The sequence below is a fragment of the Narcine bancroftii genome, chromosome 3 (assembly GCF_036971445.1).
Source record: "Narcine bancroftii isolate sNarBan1 chromosome 3, sNarBan1.hap1, whole genome shotgun sequence".
Classification (NCBI taxonomy): Eukaryota; Metazoa; Chordata; class Chondrichthyes; order Torpediniformes; family Narcinidae; genus Narcine; species Narcine bancroftii.
The window spans coordinates 362,363,045-362,381,917 of NC_091471.1; the positions used below are offsets into that span (position 1 = coordinate 362,363,045).

Genomic DNA, 18,873 nt, shown 5'->3' on the forward strand with positions numbered 1-18,873 from the left:
AGAAACTTGTCCGTGAACTACTCTTTGCAGACGATGCCGCTTTAGTTGCCCATTCAGAGCCAGCTCTTCAGCGCTTGACGTCCTGCTTTGCGGAAACTGCCAAAGTGTTTGGCCTGGAAGTCAGCCTGAAGAAAACTGAGGTCCTCCATCAGCCAGCTCCCCACCATGACTACCAGCCCCCCCACATCTCCATCGGGCACACAAAACTCAAAACGGTCAACCAGTTTACCTATCTCGGCTGCACCATATCATCAGATGCAAGGATCGACAATGTCTATCAGTACCCTTTCTGCAAAGTGCTCACAGAAAGGTCAATTCTGGATTGTTTACCTAAGATAACAACTTGAGAAGAAAGAACTGTTGTTTTGCTGGAGAAGGTGGGGGTTTTGCAAGACTGAGGTGCAGCTGTTAACCAGAATCAGACACACACGTTAAAGACTGTACATCAGGCTTTAAACCACAAAGACTTCCACAGAGCCAGGCTGGCTGTTGCTGCAGTCATTCTGAGTGAGCTTCGGGAGGCCGGCGCAGGCTTATATCCCGGAGAGTGATTGACACCCGGCCCGGTGGGGCTGGATCCCTTCAGGCTGACTGATTGACAGCCGGCCAGGTGAGGTCCTGTCCCCCTACTCTCCTGGAGGTACAGAGGATGCCCCCTGCAGTAAGCCGGCAGTACACTCCTGCAGGTACAGGTGTTGCCCCCTGCAGTAGGCCGATGGTGTACCACCACAAAGACATGAGTCACATGCTCTTTTTGGAATTTTAGTTGGAAAAGAGAGAGAGAGTTGAGTTAACAGCTCAGTCAGTCAGTCAGTGTGTGGGACACTGACAAGTAACTGAAAAGTGCCATCCAGGGAAAACTGTTTGAAACTGATGAAAGCAAGTTCCGGAGCAGTGGATGGCTGGAAGTGCTATCTGTCTGTGTTTCTCTTGAAATGAAGGAAGGAATGGAACTCTGTGATAGCTTGAAGAAAGAGGTTACCATTTAGAAGACGATGATGGGGCAAGTTTAATCAGCGAGACCCTGAGGTAACTAGTGGTGGTACCTCAGTTGTGAAAGTCCTGGAGCAACAAATATCTCTCTGCAAATCCTACAAGAACCTTCCTGAGCAGTAAACATTTATCTTTCAAGCACCAAGCCTGGTGAACTTTATACATGTTAACTTCTGTGCACAGTATGGTGATTCCCTGCAACCAGAGAACTTGAAAAGGGGAAGTGAGATTGAACTGTGAACCAAATAACTTTTCTTGAATTTACACATGCATTACATACACCTGCGCTTAGAATTAGAAAGGGGTTAATTTGGGTTAGTTAAGTATAGAGTTAAGTTAATGTTTGATTCTATTTTCATGTTTGAAGTTGATTAAAAATAACTTTTGTTTTGAAAGCCACTTGACTTGGTGAATGTCTATTGCTGCTGGGTTTGGGGTCCTTTGGGCTCATAACATCATATTGGCCTTCATAAATCAGAGTATTGAGTACAGGATTTAGGGTGTTATGTAAAAGTTATGTAAGACATTGTGAGGCCAAACCTGTGTGTAGTTTTGATCACCTAACTGCAGGAACGATATCAATAAGATTGAAAGAGTGCAGAGAAGATGTATTAGGATGTTCAGGAACGGAGTTACAGGGAAAGGTTAATCACTGGAGCGTAGAAAAATGAGGTGAGAATTTGGTAGAGTTATTTAAAATTATGAGTGGGATAGACATCATAAATGTAGATTGGATTTTTCCACTGAGGTTAGGTGAGATACAAACCAGAGGACATGGGTTAAGAGTGAAAGGGAAAAAGTTTAGGGGGAACTTCTTCACACAGATTGGTGGGAGTGTAGAACGAGCTGCCAGCTGAAGTGGTGAATTTTAACATTTAAGAAGAATTTGGACAGGTACATGGAAGGGAGAGGAATGGGGTCTATGATGTGGGTGCAGGTCAGTGGGACCAGGCAAAAATAAAATGGTTCGGCACAGACTAGAAGAGCTGAAGGGGTCTGTTTCTGTGCTGTCATGTTCTATGGCTCTATGATTCACTGTCTGACATCACTGACTTTCAAATTCACAGGAGAAACAACAATGAATTAGAAACAATAAAAGGTGAAACTGATTCAATGGATTTTCCTTTTGAAAACTTCACACTTACTCTGTAGTATTCAAAAACCCTTGATTATATCATGTGATGTTGCGATCAAATTGAGAAAAACAAATACATTTATGTTTCAAGCTCCATTAACCCATACAGGTGATGCAGAACATAATGTGATGAGAGATGCTGTTTTCCAGACACACATAATGTATGAGATCTGAAATATCCTCCAGTCACATCTGCGGCAGATAAATTAATATGTATGAAACTCTTCCACAAAATTAGAAATACAACAAAAACAAAAGAAAATCAAAAGAATTAAACCAGTCACGTTCAAAATACTTGAAACAAACTTCAATACCAAGAAAGGAAGTTAGGCTATCCTTGAATTAAGCCTTCCACATATGTTCTCTTGCTGGGACCACAGTTTGGGCAGCAAGATTCTGCCAGCATAAGCAGATTAGGTAAATACAACCATGGTTGAATCCCCTGTACTGTTTCTTGATGAGGAGCACTGGACCCACAACATAGTTACTGACATTTTAAATAGCATTGTGTAACAGCAAAAGTGACATGTCTGTGCAGGACACAGCATGCTCCAAAACAATAAGTGACTTTTCTTTATCAATTACCTTGCACAGTTCCTGCATTTGTATTACAGTATATTGCTTGGAGGCACACTAAGTCATTTTTCGTGTTTAAATATTTTTAAACTAAACCTTTTTGAATGATGGACTTAAGACTACACAATGAATGGGACCATTAAAGTACCTATTTAATAACAGATGATTCACTTTGCAGTTTTTAAATCTTCTATTTGAGCTTTCTTTATTCACCACATCCACATCCCATCAAATGGCACATGATCTTGATATTCTCATATGACCAAGTGGGTTTGTAAAATCAAAGAAGACCATTGGACCAGACCAAACTTACATAAAGCAAACCAGAACAATTTAAATAGTACTTTTGAAGGCTGAGTATTGTGCATCAAATATATTCTCGACAGGAGAGACTACATAAGCCAAAAAATGACATTCCTATATTCCTTGATTTAAATGTGAGCAGCACATCACATTGGTCTCAGTTACATAAGATTTCCTGCATTTCCTTATTATTTATCAATGATACACAGACATAAACATGCTGGAGCATTGCCTAAGAGGTGAACAACTGAGCCAAATCGATTTAATGTTCTGTTTTTCAGTTGAAAATAAAATAAACCCATGAGAAACACAAAAACTGCAATGCTGAAATCTTGAGCCAACAATGGGCTGTTGAAGGAACTCAGAAGATCAGACAGAATGCACGGGTGGAAATGGCCAGTCAATGTTTTCATCCGTGGATACTGCCTGACCTGCTGAGTTCCTCTAGCAGTTCATTATTAGAGATCTTGCACGATTCCCCACTGACTTTATTATAGAGAACAGAATTTGGAACTATATAGATTTGAGACGGAAAATAATCAAGGCCTGAGGGGAAAAAAAAACTCAAATCCTTCCACCGTGAACAGATTACTGAAACTACAGAGTTATGTGAGAGATATTTTTTTAAAATTCAAAAACATACAATAAGCATGAAAAATAGATACAGGAAATACAATATGATAAATACATATCTTTTACTTGGAACCCCAGCCACTACCTCACTTTGTACTTTTCTTTTTCTTGCACTATTTTATTTATTTGAAAATGGTTTATAGAAATGTTTACACTATGATACTGCTCTTTCTTTTCTCTTTGGCTTGGCTTCGCGGACGAAGATCTATGGAAGGGTATGTCCACGTCTGCTGCAGGCTCGTTGGTGACTGACAAGTCCGATGCGGGACAGGCAGGCATGGTTACAAGGGAAAATTGGTGGGTTGGGGTTGGGTGTTGGGTTTTTCCTCCTTTGTCTTTTGTCAGTGAGGTGGGCTGCAAAGCAACAAATCTCGTGACATGTTCAAAGCAATAAATTCTGATTCTGATTTCAGATTTATTGTTAGAGTACATACATAACATCACATACAAACCTAAAATTCTTTTTCCTGAAGAAGAGTGCAAAAAAAAACCGTACACAATGTACATATGTAAACAAATAAAGAAAGGTGACTGCCTGACCCGCATCGGACTTGTCAGTCACCAACGAGCCTGCAGCAGACGTGGACATACCCCTCCATAAAACTTCGTCCGCGAAGCCAAGCCAAAGAAGAAAAGAAATGTAAACAACTGCCTGTGTAATAGAGAAAAAAATGAGTTCGTGATGGAGTTTGTTGAGGAGTATGATGGTGGAGAGGTAGCAGCTCTTCCGGAATTTGGTGGTGCGAGTCTTGTGGCACCTATACCTCTTTCCTGATGGAAGCAGTGAAAACAGAGCACGTGCTGGGTGTTGTGGATCCTCGATGATTGCTGCTGCCCTCCATTCCCTGTAGGTGTTCTCGATGGTGGAGAGGGTTTTGGCTGTGATGTTCTGGGCTGTGTCCACTACCTTTTGAAGGGCTTTATGCTCGAGGGTATTGGTGTCCCCAAACCAGACAGTGATGCAGTCGGTCAGTACATTTTCCACCACACATCTTGTGGTGATATGACCACCAGCCTACTGCAGGGGGCGATCTCTGTACTTGCAGGAAGACCACCTAAAGGGCTGACTCCACCTGGCCAGCTGTCAATCAGCCGACCTGAATATAGACCTGAGCTGGCTGCTTCTGAGCCAGTCACACGGGGAGCCACCAAGGCATGAACTGGTGTTCAGACTTTTACTGGAATAAAGACTGTTGAACAGTCTTTTCTGAGTTTGTGCTTGCTCGCTGCTACCTCAGCGCACCACACATCTGTAAAAATTTGCCAAGTGTTCACAACATTTTTTTCTCTCATTTCAGTATATCAGAGTTAATTCATTGCTGAACTTTGTCATAAATGAAAATAAGCTCTGAACGTTAGCACTCCGATCAACTGCTTTCTGGTTTCTGAAAAGAAATTGTGCAATTTTCTGACCACAATCATTACATATTTTTGTGAAACTGTTTCAGCATCTGTGGATAGTTCCCAAAGGACTGCATGTTGTAAGTGAAGTAGTTTTTTTCTTGTCCATTGTAAATCCAGTAAAATTCCTGATATTGGGCACCTATGGCATTGAAAGATGCAGATAAATGAATTTCCCAGCTGGGAACTAACAGCAAGGTGCACCAATTTTAAATTTCCATGTTTTTTACCCATTTATTTTCTGCGATTTTTTTTGCCGGTTGCTTGAGCATTTTACTGTATTAACAGTAAGAACAATTCTACACCCAGCTGATGAGTAATACAGAAGGGTAAACTATAGGTATTCCTTTCCCTGAATAATGATTCAGTCTATTCATGTATTCAAATTAAACAAATGCTATATAAAATAGTTAAACCCTGACAAGAGGAAGGTAACTATCTGTATAGAATTTCTATTGGCAAAGTAGATAAAACAACAATTTGTGCATTGTAACTATTGAACGTATAATATTTTTGCTCATGTCAAAGCTATTATTGTGACACAGTGCCACAACTAGTAGTTATTGCCACTGCTTAATGACGCAGGTTCAATCCTGATTTCTGCTATGTATGCTCTCTGTCCTCAAATAGATTTCCTCCAATTACTACAGTCACTAGAAATCACCCATCCTGTGTAACTGAGGGTAGAAACTCGGGATAATTGATTTAAATGTGGAGAGAGAAAAAAAAAAGATGAAGTTAAATAGGTGGTTGATGGTCATCACAGCTTCAGAGGGATTGATGGTGCTGTGTGTTGGTTCATTCAGACCTGTACATCATAAAAAGATAAATACGATGGTTTAAGGGCTCAATGGTTCGGGTGTTCAGACCACTGCTGAGCCCAGCAATATCCGGCTTTATAATTATATGTAATTTAATAGCAAAAGTCAAAGATTGACACTTTTTATCGAGAATATTATATCCATTTCTCAGCACCATACATTAAGATGAGTGTAACAATGTAAGGGATGGTGCAGAAGAAACACCAATGAGGCAACTTTGGAACAGAAATTGGTCATCTGTTGGTTACAAAGTCTGTTCTGCAATGCCACAAGATCTTCAACCACATACCCATTTTTTTTTAACCAAAACCCACATTGCATGGAAGGGTAATAAAAATGTTGGGAACAGTACTCCAAAGAACAGAGATTATTAGAAGAGATTTAATAGAAACGTTTCCACTGGGAAGTCAGAAATGCAAAAGAGATTTTTAGTTTACACTGGACAACGAAGATTTTGCTTCCTGAACATTTTTGGGTGTATTTTATGGAATTTGGGCCGCTGATCACAAACATCACCTTAAAATTTTCCTATCCTGTGCCATTTTATTTTAGATATAACCTATTTTTGTGATTTTTTTTGGTCATATTCTAAGTCTTCTAGTATATTGCCTGTAAAGCGAGCTGATTTGGTCATTCCAATTCATTTTCTGCATTCGCACTTGGACCTCTTCCCTGCTAATCTTGGTGCAGTCAGTGATGAACATGGTGAAAGGTTTCACCAGGACATTGCGACCATGGAAAAGACTATTGTTGGACAGACACAAGATGCTGAGTACAAACGAAATTCAGCAGCTAAATATTTTTAGGTCAGTTGAATAATGCAATTTTCTCTACCACCTGCCGGATAACATTGGTGCTCCAAATAACCCCACTGACGGAAAGGGAATCCTAGACTCTAGTGTGGTGGCATTATTGGATAACCTACATATCCGAATAATCAATGAGAGAGAGGTTGTGCAAGGAAGCACAACTATCAAAATAAAAGCAATAGATTTATTTTATGCTTTTTGCAACTTTGTTACAGCCAATTGATTATATTACCTTTTCCAGTACAATTACTGCTGTAGGTTGGAAAAGCAAGAAATGATTTGTTGCACAAGGCACAACCATAAGATAATGATAATTAATCTATGTTTTGCAAGTTGTTGTGGAATGAAAATTGATCAGGATGCTGTGGAGAATAGGAATATTTTACATCCAGCTCAGAAGATGTACAAGAATCATTGTTTAATATTGAAGGAATAGAGAAAAGGGTGAGAAGTGTTGAAAACAGAAGGTTAGAAAACAGTTGAAATCCAGCCTCAACTGCTGACATGAGCATTTTGTTTATTACCTGTGAAGTAACTATACAAGATGTGTTTCAACTATTCCAATTTAATTTTATGTTGATGTGCACAATTAACATGAAAATATCCTTAAACTATGAAATACTTCAAAGCAGAAATTTCTACCAGCTAAAACAAAACTAATCAATAAAACAATGATGGAAGAAAGGTGTAAAAATACATTAAAGCTCTACTCGTTTCCACTTGATGAGGAGAAACAGGGAAGTAATCAGCTACTGTGAGGCAACATTCTTTTAAATACTGCAATTGTTTGGATCTTGGATTTCATCGGAATTCTGATTTTAAAAGGAAAAATTACTGAATCTTCAGAAGGCAAGGAAAAATAGCAAACAACCTATACCAGGGCTTTGATCACAATTCCACAAAGTTAATCGAGTTCAGTTGACACTGACGATCAAATTTGTCATGTGCTCTCCTTGTTTGGAAATGTGCCTTGTGGCAGGAGAGGTGGAGATCTGCAAAAACTGGTCAGCATAAAATAATGGACCCACTGTAGCGTTCAAACTAAGCTAACGAGAATTCTTTTTAAGTATTAAGTTACCAACTCAAGATATTTTATGCATGGCATTGGAAATAACTTGGGGTTTCTGGTTGATTCAAACAGATAAAGCTATTAAGAGCATTGTACATTTGAGCATTCTAAAAATACAAATATAGTTTCAAACCAAAACAAAATGTTGCAAATACTGGAAACTCAAAATGAAAAATTCTGGAAATATAGGTAAGGCTGCACCTGAGTAAAAGAGCTTACATTCAGGCCAATGTTCTTGTGATAGGACAGAAGGTAGGAGATATTAAATAACAAAATATATTATGTTGCATGGCAAAAGAGTGATAGAAATGGGTCAACTGAAGGAACAAAGGGTAATTCTAGCTAAGGTATACGTTGTGCTTTTGATTCCAGCAACTGCAATATCAGGTGTCTCCATTTCCAACAGTAGCTACCGAATAAAGTGGGTGAGCGGTTATGTTCTGAAGTTGTTTATTTCGAAGATGGTAAATAAGTGAGGTGCTGTTTCTCAAGATTCCCTTATTGTCATGTACACAAAATTTGTTTACATTTGTTTGCCATGTAAAGGCACAGAAAGAGGTGCCATTAATCCAGTACCAGTATCAAGAGAAGAGAAGCGAAAAGAGAGCCCCCCCCCTGGAGACGTGGAGCATCCGTGGATCCAGCCACCTCCTTTGATGCCACTGGCTCTTGCATTCTTGTAGCCCTGTAGCTACACGAGCTCCTGTCTAGACCTAAGCTTGAAACATCCAAGTCGCTCTCCTCAAGCTTACAGATACGGATGACCCAGCATTCAAAATTACTGGCCACACCCAGGCAGCATTCATTCTGAGAACAGATTCAAATATCAACACTGAGAATTTGAATTAAGTTAAGTTAAATACATCTGGATTCAAGAATTGGGATCCATAAAACATCTTAATTCCTGTTTTAAAAAATTGGTTCAAATGTGTTTTTTTTAAAATGTGAACCTGCCATCTGACTCGTAACTGCCCTCTAGTGGTTCTCAAAACAAGCCCCAAGCCAAATACCAGAGCAAAATAGGGTGAAATGTCCAAAATAAAAAAATAGAAAATGTTGAAAATATTCAGGAGAAATCAAGCAGCGTCTCTGGGGGAGAAAAAGTGGTGAATAATCTGAAATGGCAATTACCCATTCGTTTCTCCCCACTCCCCCCCCCCCCACATTTGCTGCCAGACCTCCTTTAACACATTCCCATTCTGTTCCTATTTCAATCCGCCCATTTGCTCCCACCTGAAACAGATGAGTGCAAGGAGACAAGAAAAATCTACAGACTTCACAAGATCGTGATGCCTTGTGCATCCAGATGGATTATACTCAAACTATTCCTGATTCTGGCATTGCATTGACAATAAGGACATTTGCCTGGTGGATGCCCTACATTCAAAAAATGGTGGAAGCACTCATGGACAGCGTCCAACGATAATTACTTGCCAGCTCAAAGATTGTTTTTAAATTAAGGATTTTCAATCTACATGGAGTCACAAAACAAGCCAAATCAAAGAAATGTTACAGATATATACAATAAAATACCCAAACCCAATTACATGTTGATATACAAGGAAAGAAGAATCAACACATTATCACAATTATCAAATTCTGCGCTATTGTTTTTAAATACAAAATTACACACCCTGCCGATCCTTAAAAGAAAAATAGGAAACAAAAATAAAGAGAGAAAAAAGAAAAAGACCGCCCCTCCCCAAAGGAAAAAAAAGAGGTAACTCTCCGATATGATGTGACAAAATCATCTGTTTTCCAAAAGCATTAATTACATACAGATGAAACATTACATCATTCATCCAGAGATCACTAGGGATACTGGAGATAGTGGTATTGGAGATCAGAGAGGGGGATCAAAGGTATATCTTAAATATGGGTTCCAAATTCTTAAAATCATGTTGTAACAATTTCTGAGGTTATAAGTAATCTTCTCCAGTGAAACACAACTCTGCATTCTGACTTCCAGCGGGTCAGACTCAGTAGAAATCAGATTTCCAAGTAATGGCTATGTATTTCATGGCCACCGCAAAAGCAAGTTTAATAGCCTCATTTTAGGTCTTATAATTGCTCATTTCCCCAATTAAAAAAAAAACTCTGGCACCTAAGGGTATCGAATTCCAGTAATTTATTCCAGGAGATTTCCCAAATCTTCCCATAGGATCTCACCTTAGGGCATGACCAGGTCAAATGCAAAAAGGTCCCGATACCTTGACCACATCGAAACATAAACTGGATCATTTAGATTTTTATTTATTTAATTTTTGCAGAGTAAGGTATAGCTGATGCAAAAAATTATATTGCACCAACCTGTACCTTACATTAATTGTATTGCTCATGCTGTCCTTAAATCGGTCAGACCAACAAAATGGATAAATTTCTAAACGCAAATCTGATTCCCATCTCTCTCTTGACTTATCCAACCCTTGTTTAGGGGCTTCTGCCTGAAGTAAGAAATACATTTTTGAAATAGATTTCTTTTATGAGCCCTTTTTGAACCAGAGTCTCTATTTCATTACATTGAGTTAAGTTCAATGCTAGACCTAATTTATCTCTTAAATAAGATCTTAACTGAAGATAACAGAAAAAGGCTGTATTTAAAACTCCAGATTTATTCCTGATTTGTTCTAATGTCATAAATTGTCCCTGCTCAAAACAATATTTGATATATTTGATCCCACTCTGAGACCAAGTTTCTAGAATTTTATTATCAATAGTTAATGGAATTAATTTATTTTGAGCTAGGGGTGTTTTGGGTGAGAGACCCCCCCCCCAACACAAATTTGACCATTGAGTTTATTCCAAATTGTAATAATATGTTTTAGTAAGGGGGCTTCTGTAGGACCAGATAGTAATTTAAATTCCATTTATATATAAAATTTTCTGCTATCTTCTCACCAATCTTTTTTACCCTAGAAGATATGTCTCCTCTATCAAACAGAGGGGTGACGAACTTCATTTGGGTTGCCCAATAACATTTTTAAAGGTCTTGGAGCTTTAATTTTCCCAGTTCATAATTCCAGGTTAATTTATTGATAAAGACTCTTGGAAATTTACCCTTCCACAGTAACGTTCTAACTTTCTTATTTAAATTCTGAAAGAATCGTTGTGGTACTCAAATAGGTAGGTTTTGGAAAAGATATTGCAATTTAGGCAGTATATTCATTTTAATACAATTGACCCTTTCGATCAAAGTAATTGTAAGAGTTATCCATTTATTTAAATCATCCTCAATTTTCCAAAGCAAGGGAAGATAATTCAACTTATATAAATTATATGTTATTATCTATCATAATACCTAAATATTTTATCCCATTAAGCGGCCACTTAAATTGAGAGTCTCTTTTAATATGACCATAATTCCCACCCATAAGTGGGATAACTTCACTTTTTTTCCAATTAACTCTATAGCCTGAGAAAGTCCGGAAAAATTCCAATTTAGACTGCAATTTTTGTAATAAACTCGTTTTGGGTGTGTCAGACATAGCAGAACATCATCAGTAAATATATTGATTTTATGTTCTTCGTGATTACCCCTGATACCTTTTATGTCTGGATCTTGGCAGATAAATTCTGCTAACGATTCAATAGCCAAGACAAAAAAAGTTGGAAATAATGGACAACCTTGTCCACTAGATCTGGACGATGGGAACACCAATGAGATTTGGCCATTAGTGATTAATTTCCCTTGAGGCTCATAATATAGAGCTTTAACCCAATTAATAAATACCTCTCCAAATTTTCCTAAAACTTTAAATAAATAGTCCAATTCCAGTCTAATCAAAAGCTTTCTCCACCTCTAGGGCCAGAGCAACAATAAATTCATCTCTTAGTTCAAAGATTTTCAGTTCAGAATCCAGTACAACAGTTACAAGATTTTATATTCTGTAAAATCCCTGACTCTCAAAGCATTTTGATGACATTTCTTGACACCCACTTTCTGCAGGAGTATAATCTGTTTATCTAGTTTTTCCATAATGTTGTATGTTTTGACCATGACATCTTCCATAACAATGTTTCTAATTTGCTTCCGTAACCAAAGATTCCTCTCCATTGCAGTTGATGGATTCCTTGACGAAGTGCGTATAAAAATAGAAATTTATGTTCTGTGTGTGGGTAAAAGGATGATGGGATTTGATATTGTAAGTCATGCCACTCTCAGATAGTCTTATTGCCTGATTTCTCTTCTAGTATTATGATTTAAGCCAACATAATGGGCAACAGCACTGAATCGTCATGATACCTCATGGAGTGTGAGAGCTTTCAATACCACTTTCATGTTCAAGTTTGCATGATTGATTGAAACTTGGTTCTCTTCTTCTCCTCCCTGTTTCCCCATCCCCACCCCCAACCCCCACCCCTCCCCACTAACCACAAAAATAATTTGGTATGAACCGAGGGAGGAATTTTTTTTAAACTTAAAATAGGACTAACTAATAAGAATCTATCACATCCAAAATGTTTCCTGAATTGAAACCAAATTCTCAATGTATGTCTGACAACAAAATTATCTGATAATCTGGAAGAAGAGAAAGGTAAAGGTGCTCCAAGTATTGAAATAAGGGAGAACTTTTTAGTAGATTTAATTTCTAACCTGAAGCACCTGAGAAAAATGTGATGAATCCAAAAAATAATGTATCAGCTGCCCAGTAGTAAAATCTAAAATTAGGCAATGCCATGGGCCTGACAATCTGTTCATTAAAAGCACAGTCAAGCCTTCTGTTAGAATCAATATCACATTGTGACTGCCTGAGATGGCTCTTATTGATTGGCATCTTTTTTCTGAAGCTTCTGTTTCATTCTTGAAATTTGGAGATTGCTATAATGATTCTCATTTAATTTTGACAATGTTACTATGTCTTGAGGTAATCAGAAACGTCGGTATAGAATAACTGTGGTAAAGAACCACACCATTTTGAATGACAATAAGGAGGATGGTTCAATATTGAACCACATTTAAGCCCCAATTAATGCCATTCTTGCATTCTTGACAAAAGTCCATTGGGTCCCATTTTTCAATATCCTGAAGCCTCTACTTGCATCTTGGAAATGTGATGAAAAGACAGAGACTTAACCATATAACCTTAATGTGGGATTCAAAATCTGTGCCTAGTTGATAAAAAAAAGCACTGTTTAGAATAAGCAACTTGGTGGTCATGCATCTGAAGGTTAACAAACATTTCAATATTAGAATAAAATGCTAAAAGTATCTGATGACAATGCATGAATTTCAGTGTGGGCTGGTGGCCTCACTCCAGGCTATGGATTGCTAGAGATTGGTTGGAAATTGGCTGCTGATGGGTGAGAGGGGCTCCCAAGATGCCTCGGGCACTGAGGGCCTCCTAATTGTGTCGGGGGTTGGATCTGGAGCTCGGAGTTGCCTATGGTTTGGACTGAAGTCTGTGTGGGTGCAGAGGCTGCAGGAGTCCTAGAGTCAAATCCACGGACACTCAGCGGCTCTAGAATCTCTTTTATTCCTCCTTTTCTTACTGTAAGGGGTGCTGAGCAATTTCTGCTGATGGTGAATCTTTGTCTGCCTTACAGCAGGCTAAATACCATTTCATGTAATATTACATCTGTTTGATGACAAGACAATTAAAGAATCTTGAATTATTATGTATTTTGTTACATAATACAACAGTTAACTTTTATGCAATTGATCCAGGAAGCAATCAAAAACAAAATCAACACTTCAAAGTTTAACAAGCAGAAGAATTTTAGTGAACCTACAGTAAATGGAATTATAAAAGATAATCCAATCATTATGTGGTCCCTCTAAGCTCAACCTGATTTACTATGTGTATTCTAGTCTCATCAGTATACCCAGAAGGCATCACCTTGCATTTGCCTGGATTAAACCTCATCCATGATTTTTCAGTCCTCCCTCTCCCCTCTCTCCTCTCCCCAATCCCCCTCTCACCAATCCCCCTCTCACCAATCCCCCTCTCACCTCTCTCCTCAAACTACCTTCCATGCTATCATCAACTTTTGCAATCTTTCTGTCATCCACATACTTACTAATCATGCCTCCCACATTCACATCATTCACAAATATTACAAATAGCAAGGGTCCCTGCACCAATCCTCGAGGGAAACTACTAGTCACAGACATCCACAAAAAATACCATCTACCTCTCACCTTCTGACTCCCACTGCTGTGACAATTTCGAATTCATTTTGCTCATTTGCCCTGGATACCTCCCATGTAGGACTTCAGTCACGTCGACTGCCCTACTTTCCACAAATTGTTGTTGCCTCTTCAATGAATTCAATAAAATTGGTCAATATTTGCACTGAACAATATCATGCTGGTATAGCTTCTGGTAAAGTAACAGTTACACAATGCAAAACCTTTTCAAAAGCAAATGCAACCACACATAGGAAATAAAAGCACATACCTTTTCATAATTCAAGTTATAGGTCCAAGGCTGAGAAAGAGGTGTGATGTTGGGCTGCATAACCAACTGGAGGGGCTGAATGGCTTCCTGCTACTCCCAGTTGGAAGCTTTTACCCCGCTGACCTCAAAACACAAGGTAGTTCCCTTGACATCAGAGGGACTGGGTGAAGACTGGGAGGTCACTTCTTTGAGCACCTCAGCTCTGTCTGCTGCAGTGGCTTGGATCTCCCAGAGACCATCCAGTTCAATTCCCCATCCTGTTCCCTTGCTGGCATGTCTGTCTGTGGTCTCACGTGCTGCCAAACTTGGACCACCTGCAGGTTGGAGGATCAGCACCTCACCTTCCGCCTGGACACCCTCCAGCCAGATGGCATTAACATCGCATTTTCCAGTTTCCGTTAAAATTACCATCCTATGCCCTCCTCCCCCCATCTTCGACCCAGTCTCCTTGCCTCTTGCTCTGTTTCTGTCTCCCTTCCCTTTCCCCTCTATCTCCTTTCACAGAGCCAAAATCAATTCTCACCTTTCCTCTTATCATATCCAATTAACACTTTTGTTTTGAAACATAAAGTACACTATTTGACCTGCTGAGTGTTTCCAGCATTGTGTTTTTAACTTCATTTGTGGTGTCTGCAGACTTTCATGTTTAACATCTTCTTTATGTTGGACTCCTTCCTCTCTCATTCTTTCCCCTTTCTCTCCCCATTCTCTATTCAGATGCCTGCCTGCTTCTGGCTTGTACCTTGAAGAAGTGCTCAGATCTGCAAGGTCAGTTATATATCTTTCCCTCCTATGTATGCTGCGAGACCAGCTGAGTTCCTCCAGCATTTCTGTGCATTTTTACTCTAGACACAAGGTCAAGAGTAACACAAAAAATGGCAGATGTTGAAACCTTGAACAAACAAAGAGGAACCAGTGGGACTGAGCACATCAGGCAGTGTTGGGGGAGAGAAAGGAAGGAAGGATCAGGACAAGACATAAAACAAAGAACATTCTGGAACAGTACTGGCTTTTCAGCCCACGACATTGTGCTGACCAGTATAAACCTACTCAACAATCTAACCCTTCCCTACCTCACATCCATAACACTATTTTTGTTGCATCCATGTGTCTGCCACAGAGTCTTTTAAATGTCCCTATTGTGCCAGCCTCATCCAAACCCCCTGGCAATGTATTTCAGCCACCTGTGTAAAAAACCTACCCTTGACTTTCATCCCCTCACCTTATACAGATGTCCTCTGGTATTTGCTACTCTCACTCCAGAAAAAAGGTGCTGGCTGTCCATCCCATCTTTACCTTTCATGATCTTCTATCAAGACACCTCTCATCCTTCATCACTTTTTTCACCTTGCCTCATTCTCCAATCCAGACAACATCCTGGTAAATTTCCTCTGCACCCAATCCATAACTTCTACATCCTTCCTGTAATGAGGTGACAAGAACTGGACACAAGTCAAACTTGAAAATCTCCACACAAGTCTGGTTGAAGTAATAACACAATGCTGGAGAAACTCAGCGTAAAGCAAAGATAAAGATCCATAACTGATGTTTCGGGTTTGGGCCCTTCATCGGGATATGGAAAAATGCCAACAGGCATCCAAATTAAAAGGTAAGGGGCGAGGACCATGGACCTAAAGGCTGGAGGTAAGAGGTGAAGAAGGGAGAGAGGGCACAGCAGCAAGCAAGGGCAGCAGATGAATAGAGAGAATATTCCTCATCAGGTTGTGTTTGGGCTCGGGATTGCAGCATCTGCAGCCTCCCGCGCGTCGCCATCTCGCCAGCCGATTGTGTCTGGCTCGGGATTGCAGCATCTGCAGCCTCCCGCGCGTCGCCATCTCGCCAGCCGATTGTGCCTGGGCTCGGGATTGCAGCATCTGCAGCCTCCCGCGCGTCGCCATCCCGCCAGCCGATTGTGTCTGGCTCGGGATTGCAGCATCTGCAGCCTCTTCTTGCCACCATCGTGGATCAGAGAGAAAAGGAGGCAAACTGGGCATTTAATGCGTAAACAGACGAATATTACAAACTGTGTGACGAGTTGTTCTCTAACTTCTCCCCAAAATGTCCCTGGACCCACTGAAACGTCCCCAGGCCCACTGAAATTTGCAGGTGGACGGACATGGGCGGGGAGGACACTTCTTGAAATCATGCAAACCCGCCTCAAAGCGCTGCGTCACGGACCCCGGAGCGACCGTGCCCGGGATCGGGGCAGGAGGGGGCGCTCTCTGGCTGCCCATCCTCCGGAAACTGGATCCCACGGAGATCCTGGCCCCACCCCCTTCTCCGGAAGGTGGCGCCCGTGTTGTTGCCCGTCTCCCTTAGCAACGGAGAACATGGCGGACGAGCAGAGGTACTCGGCGAAGGGGATCCGCTCACTCATTTCGGCCGATGAGGGTTTAATGTTGAGGCTTCGTTGGAGTTTATGGGCGCTCTTCCGAGTTGGCATTTGGTTATTCAAGTCCCTTGTATTTGCAGCCCGCGATAATTGGACTATTTGAATATATGTCCACTTTTTAATGGGGAAAGCTATCATTTTATATATTTTTAAATTGAGTTGGACATGGAAATGCACATCCTCCTAGGTTTCGAGGTACTTTGAGGGTGGGCTGCATTGCCACCAAAGGAAATGCACATCCTCCTAGGTTTCGAGGTACTTTGAGGGTGGGCTGCATTGCCACCAAAGGAAATGCACATCCTCCTAGGTTTCGAGGTACTTTGAGGGTGGGCTGCATTGCCACCAAAGGAAATGCACATCCTCCTAGGTTTCGAGGTACTTTGAGGGTGGGCTGCATTGCCACCAAAGGAAATGCACATCCTCCTAGGTTTCGAGGTACTTTGAGGGTGGGCTGCATTGCCACCAAAGGAAAAGGTTGTGGGAGGTGAGGCAACAAAGAGCCTGGGGGTGGAGTGATACTCTGTGGTCCTTCATGAGAAGGAAGCCGTCCATCCAGCCCCTCATCCTATGAGTTTACAGATCCATCTTGTTGTCCCCATAATCCCATCGAATTTCCGACCCAAATCACAGTGGGGCAAGGTGCTCTGGTGGTCTGGTGCAAGGTGGGGCCCGTCCCCCGCGCCTCCGCCCTGGGGGTCTGCCAGCTCGTGCGAGGATCCAAGATGGAAAGGTTCCAAAGGGTTGCCGTGTACACGCCGCCAGACAGCAGGGGCAAGGGCGTACCCAAGTGGGTCCTCATCCTGACGACCACCTCCAGGTGGGGCAGCATCAGAACCAAAGGAAGAGGGGACCAATGTGCTGAGGTTATAACTCAGAATCAGAATTTATTTTCATGAACGTGTCATGAAATTCATTGTTTTGCAGCAGCGTCACAGGTGCAAATATTAAAGCTGTAAATTATAGTTTAAAAGCAAATAAATCAGTGCAAAAATGAGAGAAAGTGAAGTAGTGTCTGTGCTTCATCGCCCATTCAGAAATCTAATAGCAGAGGGAAAGAAGGTGGTTTTGTGCCACTGGGTGATCGTCTTCAGGCTCCTGTACCACCTCCTTGATGGTAGCGGTGTGAAGAGTTTGTGGTTGAGGAGTTTGACAGTGGAGAGTTGCAGCTGTTCTTGGGACGAGTCTTGTGGTACCTATACCTCTTTTCTGATGGTAGCAGTGAGAAAACAGAGCATGTGCTGGGTGATGTGGATCCTTGATGATTGGTGCTGCTCTCCAATAGCAGTGTTCCCCGTGGATGTTCTCGATGGTGGGAAGGGGTTTCCCTGTGATGTCCTGGGCGGTGTCCACCACCTTTTGCAGGGCTTTATGCTTAGGGTGATGATATCCCCATACCAGACTGTGATGTAGCCAGTCAGCAGACATTCCAACACACATTTTTAGAAATTTGCTAGGGTTTTTGATCTCATACCAAACCTCCATAAACTCCTGAGGAAAAAGAGGTGCTAACATGCTTTCTTCATTATGCCATTTGTGTGTTGGGTCCAGGAAAGATTCTCCGAGATAGTGACTCCCAAGAACTTAAATTTGCTCATCTGATCCCCCAATGATCACTTGATTGTAGGCATCTGGTTTTCCCTTCCTGAAGTTAACAATCAAGTCTTTGGTTTTGGTGACATTGAGTGCAAATTTATTGATGGTGCACCATTCAATCTCCCTCCTGTCTTTCTTTGGCTTGGCTTCGCGGACGAAGATTTATGGAGGGGGTAAAAGTCCACGTCAGCTGCAGGCTCGTTTGTGGCTGACCAGTCCGATGCGGGACAGGCAGACACGGTTGCAGCGGCTGCAGGGGAAAATTGGTTGGTTGGGGTTGGGTGTTGGGTTTTTCCTCCTTTGCCTTTTGTCAGTGAGGTGGGCTCTGCGGTCTCCTTCAAAGGAGGTTGCTGCCCGCCAAATTGTGAGGCGCCAAGATGCACGGTTTGAGGCGATATCAGCCCACTGGCGGTGGTCAATGTGGCAGGCACCAAGAGATTTCTTTAGGCAGTCCTTGTACCTTTTCTTTGGTGCACCTCTGTCACGGTGGCCAGTGGAGAGCTCGCCATATAACATGATCTTGGGAAGGCGATGGTCCTCCATTCTGGAGACGTGACCCACCCAGCGCAGCTGGATCTTCAGCAGCGTGGACTCGATGCTGTCGACCTCTGCCATCTCGAGTACTTCGACGTTAGGGATGAAAGCGCTCCAATGGATGTTGAGGATGGAGCGGAGACATCGCTAGTGGAAGCGTTCTCAACATGATTATCCAACTGCACGAAAACCAACAAGGTCGGGTCAGATACAGCA

The 18,873-nt window shown here is 41.3% G+C and overlaps 1 protein-coding gene across 2 annotated transcripts in view; it reads left to right on the forward strand.

Annotated features, from left to right (window-relative positions):
* ccdc40 (coiled-coil domain 40 molecular ruler complex subunit) overlaps window positions 1-18,873 on the forward strand; it is an 89,553-nt gene that overhangs the window by 13,501 nt on the left and 57,179 nt on the right. Inside the window, exon 1 of one of the 2 annotated variants that reach the window (XM_069930079.1) lies at window positions 16,241-16,485. The exons of the other annotated variant lie outside the window; for it this stretch is intronic. Coding sequence (XP_069786180.1) covers window positions 16,283-16,485 — 203 coding nt within the window. The 5' untranslated portion in view covers window positions 16,241-16,282. Of the gene's footprint in view, window positions 1-16,240; window positions 16,486-18,873 lie in introns of those variants that run through there. 2 annotated transcript variants of the gene reach the window in all.